This window comes from Diospyros lotus, chromosome 3, assembly GCF_014633365.1.
Source record: "Diospyros lotus cultivar Yz01 chromosome 3, ASM1463336v1, whole genome shotgun sequence".
NCBI lineage: Eukaryota > Viridiplantae > Streptophyta > Magnoliopsida > Ericales > Ebenaceae > Diospyros > Diospyros lotus.
Window position 1 is genome coordinate 23,814,380 of NC_068340.1, and position 8,311 is coordinate 23,822,690.

The 8,311-nt window shown below is 35.3% G+C and overlaps 1 protein-coding gene across 2 annotated transcripts in view; it reads left to right on the forward strand.

Annotated features, from left to right (window-relative positions):
* LOC127798025 (methionine aminopeptidase 1B, chloroplastic) overlaps positions 1 to 7,971 on the forward strand; it is a 37,071-nt gene extending 29,100 nt beyond the window's left edge. For both annotated transcript variants that reach the window (XM_052331301.1, XM_052331302.1), the window contains 3 exons: positions 2,727 to 2,824; positions 6,384 to 6,431; positions 7,588 to 7,971. In XM_052331301.1, coding sequence (XP_052187261.1) covers positions 2,727 to 2,824; positions 6,384 to 6,431; positions 7,588 to 7,733 — 292 coding nt within the window. In that variant the 3' untranslated portion in view covers positions 7,734 to 7,971. The remainder of the gene's footprint in view (positions 1 to 2,726; positions 2,825 to 6,383; positions 6,432 to 7,587) is intronic.
* The last annotated feature ends 340 nt before the right edge of the window (positions 7,972 to 8,311 follow it).

An 8,311-nucleotide genomic window follows, 5' to 3' on the forward strand; every position in this document is an offset into this window, starting at 1 on the left:
GATAGAGCAATTCAACAGTACTAGGTTGGATACCACAAATGATGTATGTGTCTAAGGTATAATTATGGAATATTGTTTGTGAAAGTTGAATTGAAACAACACTAGAGTTCTGTGTTGAGACAAACTAATTGGATTTATGAATGGTATTTGGAAGAGAAATAGTATCACGTTAGGATGTTAGGTAGCCGTAAGAGAAATTGTGTTCTTGAGAGACCTAAATGGATAATTTGCATGACCAGCCGCAAGAGGCTAAGAAATTCTCTCTTAAGTTAATATGCAACCAAGGTACTGATAATTGAGAAAGGTACGTCGAATTAGTTCAATGTTATCAATTTCTGTGCAATCTTGGCAGCTGAGTAAGTTCAATATTATCAATTTCTGTGCAATCTTGGCAGCTGGGTAAGTTCAATATTATTAATTTCTGTGCAATCTTGGTAGCTGGGTAAGTTCAATGTTATCAATTTCTGTGCAAACATGACAGCCAAGTTAGTTTAATCTTTGCATAATCATGACATATGCATTAACATAAGAGTGGGTTGGGAGAATCATTAGTCAAATAAAAGGAGTTTTGAGGATTCGATTAGAAATGATATTAGGTTTTATAAACTATTTTGGGATTTGAGTAGCCACCGGTATAGGGCTACAACGGGATATTCTGGAAAGTAAGTAAGATGCTTGGTAAGCATGGATCGCGTTAGGACATAAGTTATGAAGTTATGAATGATTGCTAAGGATTAGAAATGATATTTAGGACATTGCAATTAGGAGTCATTAGCAATAGTAGTGATTCAATTATCACGGACCAAATTTCAAGGACGAAATTTATTAAAGGGGGGGAGAATGTAATACCCAGGAATGATTTGAGGTTATAAATGATATTTAATGAAGGGCATAAGTGGAATTTGCAGAAAAATGAGACTATAGGGTACACTAACGTAGTTTTAGACGACCGAATCAGTCGGAGGAAGTACCCCGGACCCTAGAAGATTAAGGAAAATTGTATAGTATAGACGAGTGATTTAAATTATGATTTTTAGTGATGAAAGAAGTTGGATCGGGAACAATGCACAATCCTAAGGAGGTACACCTGAAAGCAATGCATAGAATCTTGCATTATTTAAATGGCACACTAGGTAATGGAATTTTGTTTAAAAGAGGACAAGAACTAACTCTTGAATCTTATATGGATGTTGACTATACAGGATCAATAGTTGATAGGAGGTTAACATCCGGGTATTGCACTTTCCTAAGAGGAAATATTGTGACTTGGAGGAGTAAGAAGCAGAATGTTGTGTCAAGATCAAGTGCAGAGGCAGAATTTAGGTCTATGGCCCTTGGAATTTGTGAATTACTATAGATAAAAATAATTTTAGAAGATCTGAAAGTCAAATGAAAGGATCCTATGAAGCTATATTGTGATAATAAGTTAGCTATTAATATTGCACACAATCTGGTACAACATGATCACACTAAACATATGGAAGTCGACAGCCATTTTATAAAAGAAAAGCTAGAAATGGTCTAATTTGTACTCCATTTGTGCCTATAGGAAGTTAACTTGTAGATTTACTCACTAAAGGCCTTCCAGGAATAGTTTCCCAAAGGTTAACAAACAAGCTGAGAATGAAAGACATACATTTACCAGATTGAGGGGGAGTGTCGAGAATAACAAATAATTTTTCAGAATTATCAGATTTGTGAATTATTGTTTTCCATATAGTTGGTTTGTTTTTCAGTTGTATTTATTTAGTAGTGGGCTGAGTTATGGACTTAATTTGAGGTTTGTTTTAAATTAGGTGGTTAGATAGTGTTTCCTTATTTTAAGGAAGTGGGGTAGTGGAGTAGTGCTTATCCTAAACTGTATATATAGTTAGCTATTGTGCTGGAAATAAATTAAGTTTTTCCTTGTTAAAGCCTAACAGTTACATGTTTTTGTTTTCAAAAGTTCTGAAAATTATGAAAACAAAAAAGAAAAAAAGAAGCTCTCATTTTCAGTTTTTGTTTTCATATCTTTCCCACCCATGCACTCTCTTCACCACCAGCCACTTGTTTGAGCATCTTCTCACTTGCTGGTGACTCCCATGGGAGTCGCCACTGAGAGAGGTGACCAGCGACCTTTAGCATCACAATTCCCAGATCTGGTCAGGAGTTGCTAACTCCCACCTCTTGTTCCGATCGTTAAGCATTCACCATGGCCACCATCTTCTTCTCCCTTGCTGATTTTCTCTTCCCTTTTCAAGGATCTAAGTTGCTGCTGTAAAGGAGCCACTGCACAACACTACTGTCGCTTGGAGTCATTGACTCCACCGATGGGAGTTGTGTCCAGTTGCCGGTGACATTAGGGATGAGTTTGAAAGTTAAAAAAAATAAAAAATAAAAAGGTAAAATACAAAAATAAACACAATGTTTTCAAGCATGTTAAGTTTTCAATTTTTTTAAACAAAAATGAAAACTGAACATAAATTGAAAACTAAACGCAGAAAACTAAAAGCTCAGTCAAACGTGCCCTACGAAATTCTTATGCGCTTGTAATATATATGGGGGAAGTTATCTTGTTTCTGTTGCATCTTGTGGACATAAGGTTGACTGTATCCTTTGTGTTTACTAGTGGGTTCTTAAATGTAATATTTACTTATTGTGTTTGTTTTTGTGTATAACATATGATTTGATGCTTTCATTAGTGTCTCCCACTTGTTCTTGACAATTTATCGTTGCAATTACCTCAGTGAACATGCTGAACGTTTTGGTTATGGTGTGGTTGAGCGTTTTGTTGGGCATGGTGTCGGGACTATATTTCACTCTGAGCCAATTATATACCATCACCGTGAGTAACATCTTGATTTGATTATTTTGTATATTCTATATGCACTCTCTCAAAGGTTAGATTTTTTCTAGCGAAGATTAAAACATGCTGAAATGTTTTTATGGTAAGGAAATAACTATTTATAACATGGCTTAGTGGCATCAATGTGTTGGTTGGTCATTTAGGGGGGAAAAAAACTCTTGATTTGATGAATTGTGAAAATTTTCTCACTGTTATAAATAGTTAACAGTGAGAAAATGAACTGAATTAAAATTCCAAGGATTTCTCAAAATATTTTGGCAGCATTTTGAATATCAGGGGGGAAGAAAAAGAGGAAATAAGCTTTAACACCTTAGAAGTTAGAACTTTTTTCTGATGGGTGCTAGATTTGGTTTAGAGAATAGCTAAAATCAGTCCGGACTGCAATTTCTCTTTGGTTTTTCTATGAAAGGCTCTCAACACTTTTCTGCTAAGGCTTTTATACTAATGGAGGGTTAAACATATACTCTTGAGTTCTTAGTTTTTACTAAGAGCCCTGAAAATTTGGAATAAAATTTCAATGTATCAGGCTATTACTAAAATGTCTATTTGCAACAGATTATTGATCATTAAAAAGTCTCCACTGCTGTTCACTACTCTCAATGGATTCTTATTTCATCTAGTCATAATATACTATGCTAATCTAAATAACTGAAAGCTTAATAATATAGTTTTTACGCCTGCCTTAAGTTTTGCTGGACTATAAATTACTGAATGCTGCTTATATTACTCTGGGCCTTGACATTAAGCCTCACACTCATTGAGAATGTTGAATAAAATACTGTGGATCATACCACCATGGTGGTTGCCCAATGGTTCAGGAGTTCTCCTATATCCACTAGGTCTAGGATTTGAATTTTGAACTTTAAATCGATCCTTCTTACAGGATGATCTAGACCTATAATCCCAAAAAGAGCTGTGGATATAGGGCCTGAGGTTGGGCACTGTGGTGTGGGGCTAAGGTGAGAGGCTTGCTTTCCGACAGTAGCTATGGCTCAAATTGGACATTTCCTAGTGAGGAAGGGCCGTGGTCAAACCCAGTGGGGGTTGCTATGCTAGTTGCCCCACCTTCCTCCTTTACTCAAAAAAAAAAAAAAAAAAAAAAAAAAAACTGAATCATAATGTGGTCTCTGAAAATATTGATAGTCTCGCAAGAATGAATGATTAATCCGATTGCCTGCTTGTCAGTTGCTTAATAAAGTTCTGATAGACCAAGATGTTATATGGTCATTTCTGACGGATGTTGAAGAGAGATAATGTTTCTTTCGATGGATTAAAAAGAATACTGACCGTATCTTTTATTGAATTTTGACTTAGTAGTTGCTGATGTGATTTGAAGAATTCAAAATAAATTAGGATTATCCATAACCAATAAATTAGCAAATATCTGATATTGTTTGTTAGCTATTTTGGCTGGATATTATGCTATATTATTCTCCACTTTATGCTCATTTCAATTTACATTTTAGCTGTATAAATTAGAGTTTACGATTGAATAAAATATATGACTTTTGCTTTGGTATTTTTTTTTCATTCCCTTTTCTTCTTTCTTCATAAAATACCAACAAAATACCAACAAATGGTATCAGAGCATTTTTCTTGAGGGACCTGTGAATCGAGAGAAACAAAAAAAAACCATATTCACAAACACTCAAATTCAAGCCAACAATTTGTAAAGATGGAAGCAGAACCAAGTCATGGAATGCCAGTAACACCGATATTTGGTGGCGACAACTATCAAGTATGGGTTATTAAAATGAAAGTCCATCTCAAGGCACTAGATCTTTGGGAAGCAGTTGAGGAAGATTATGTAGTCGCTGATTTGCCGGCCAATCCAACTGTGAACCAAATAAAGATTCACAAGGAGAGGAAGACAAGGAAGGCTAAAGCCATGGCCTACTTGTATGCTGTAGTTTCTCCCAATATTTTCACAAAAATCATGAACCTGTCTTCAGCAAAAGCCATTTGGGATCATCTCAAAGAAGAATATGCAAGTGTTAAGCTTGATTAGAGAGTTTGAAATGCAAAGAATGAAGGAGTCAGAAACTGTGAAGGAGTACACTGACATGCTGCTTAGCCTTGCTAACAAAGTGAGGTTGTTAGGTAAGGATTTTCCTGATCAAAGAATCATTGAAAAAATACTTGTTACACTTCCAGAGATGTATGAAGTCACCATCTCTTCTCTAGAAAATGCAAAAGATCTGTCAAGCATTTCCTTGGCAGAGTTACTTAATGCTTTACAGGCTCAAGAACAAAGAAGGCTTGTGAGGATAGGAGGAGCCGTCGAAGGAGCTTTGCAAGCACAAACAAGGCTCGTCGGTAAAAAAAATGTTTGGAATCACAACAAGAAGCTTGCAAATGCTAGAAACAACAATAGTGGAAATTATCCACCTTGCCCTTACTGCAAAAAAACCAATAATCCACAACACAAGTGTTGGTGGAGGCCCGATGTAAAATGCAACAAATGTGGTCAATTAGGTCACATCACAATTGTGTGCAAATCACAAGAAGAAGGAGAAGCTAGAGTTGCTGCTGACCAACATGAGGAGGAGGAGTTATTTTAACTCTACTCAAAAAAATTATATCCATGCCTATGCCCAAAAATGCCTATATCCAAAAAAATGCCTATGCCCCAAAACCCATAACCATACCTATGCCTCATAATTATAAAATCATAAAATGCCCATATGCTATATCCAAGACATGCCAAAATTTAAAATTTACATTTGCAGCCCCAAAGTCGAGGAGGAGTGTTGAATTTTGATTTAGTAGCTGCTGATGTGATTTAAAGAAGTCAAAATAAATTAAGATCATCCATAACCAATAAATTAGCAAATATCTGATATTGTTTGTTAGTTATTTTGGCTGGATATTATGCCATATTATTCTCCACTTTATGCTCATTTCAATTTACATTTTAGCTGTATAAATTAGAGTTTAGGATTGAATAAAATATATGACTTTTGCTTTGGTATTTTTTTTTCATTCCCTTTTCTTCTTTCTTCATAAAATACCAACATCTTTTGTTATGAAATTTAAATTGTATATATGGACGGTATTTATCTAAAATTCTATTGTTATTACACAAAATTTCCCTTTGTCAGTAGGATAATAAAATATCTTTAAGGGTCAGGTGTTCTAGGTCATTGGGGTTTGTCGGTTATGAAAGCTCTTCTTTTTTGTGAATATCTAAGTAATACTTAATCTAGTACAAATGCGGTGTATCTGTACCTGCAAATCTGAGTTTGGATGTTTGTCAGCCTGAAATTGCAATATCTTATAAACATGATTCAGTTGTAGCATTCAAGTTTTTGTGGTTCTAATTGGAAGTATAGCTGTGTTAAATCTGAATGATTTGTGCAACAGATATTTTATAATTCAGTAACACTCCTATTTTGGGATGCCAAAGATTTCCGACTTGGAGTGATTCATAAAAAGGAAGAGAGAAAAAAGAAAAGAATCTGGGCTTCTAAACTATATATTGCCTATTGGATTGATTACCTATATATTCCTAAATGTAATTTTTCATTTCTTTTGATAGGTAATGACAAGCCTGGTCACATGGTTGAAGGTCAAACTTTTACTATTGGTATGTGCTTTTCATTTTTTATCACTTACATATATATGTGCGCGCGCTTGTGCTTGTGTATGACATTTAAGTTTTTTTTCTTTCCTGTTCTTTTTGTTGAACCAAAAGTGATGTAGCCTGGTCAGTGCAAGATCCATGTATAAATTGTCAATTTACTGTAATGTTTGTAGTTATATCATTGCATTTGTTACTCTTTGATGCTTTTGTAGTTTACTGTTTGAGGAATGAAATCTTTTTGCCAACCTTTACCATATTGGGGAAGTTACATTTATCTGTTGACTGTTTGTTTATGGGTTTTTTTGGAGAACTACAAAGTAGCCTATTTCAAAGAACAAAAATATGCACTAGATCAGAACTTATTAAGAGTTTAATGTTTTTTACCTATTCTACAAGATACAAATCCTCGGGCAATTTGCAGCTCTAAATAGCACTCTTTCCATTAAAACATAAAATAGTAGTTTTATAATTTATTTTCTTTTATAGTATATCTGACCAATGTTAGAAAGAGAAATTATAGGAGAAACACTTGGTGTAGAAGAGGATATAAGCAAATTAGCATATAATTATATAAAAAAAATAGATAAAAAGAGAGGTTGAAGATACCTTTGAAAAAGATAGGAGACAGAAGGGCTGGGGGGGAGCTCAAGAAAAGAGCAAAATCAAGAAAGAGATAAAACTTTATCTCGTATGTTTTCAGGAGAATCATTACCTACTTTCAAGTCATATGACATCTTTGTGGGCTAACCTTTGCTCAACCTTGGAGCTACCTTGTTAGACTGTTTCATGGTCTCCCTTGCACATTTATCATCTAACCCAACCCCTCCAAGAAATGAATATTGTGCAATTAATTCACTCATCGGGCTAATATTGTGAATAACAGTCTTCTTCTTGCAGCGCGTCTAGGATCATAGTTGATAAGTTCTATTTCATACGCTATTAGTTGTGATGGTGGTTAGTTTATTTAAACTTACATAGCTTTGTTTTGGGTGATTCTGTCTATTTTTCCCATCTGATGAGTTGATGCCCGGCAATGCATCTTCATTTATTCATCTCATCCTATATATATTTCCATATGGTTCGAAGTCATCATTTCATCCAAATTGATATAGAGATGACGCTTTACCCATTTATTTATTTTCACGTTCTTAACTTGCAGAACCAATTCTTACTCTAGGCGGCACAGAGTGTATAACCTGGGAAGATAACTGGACGACCCTGACCGCTGATGGCAGCCCTGCTGCCCAGTTTGAGCATACCATCCTTATTACCAAGACGGGGGCTGAAATTTTGACAAAATACTGAACATTGATAATAACTTTTTTCCCATCTTTTTCTTTGTAGAATTGTTTATAGATAAATGAGGATAAAGACCGGCTGCATTTTCCTTCGCACGGCACAGTGGGAAGGAAACATTTATGAATGTATAGCCATAGCTCCCTTGGCATGCTGCAACTGTAATGGGCTGTAGTAACAGAAGCCTTAAATTGTGAACCATTCTGTAGAACTCGCTTAGCTTTTACGTTAAAAATGATTTGTATGATGACATGACCCCAACAATTAAATTTTATGATGTAGAACTTATTTGAGCTCGGTATCTAGTGAAATAAGATTGCCGTAAGAAAAGTTGTCACAAGGGAGTTCGCTTGGGATGCTCGCCACAAGGATTTTGCCACAAGAGTCTCGCCTGAATGATCTCGCCTTAAGGATCTTCACCTTAAGAATCTCGTCTTAAAGATCTTTGCCTTAAGGATCTCGCTAAAAGGGTCTTCGCCTTAAAGATCTCACCTTAAGGATCTTCATCTTAAAGATTCTGCCACAAGAATATTCGCTTTAAGGATCTTGTTGCGAGGATCTTTGCCTCAAGGATCTCGCTGCAATGA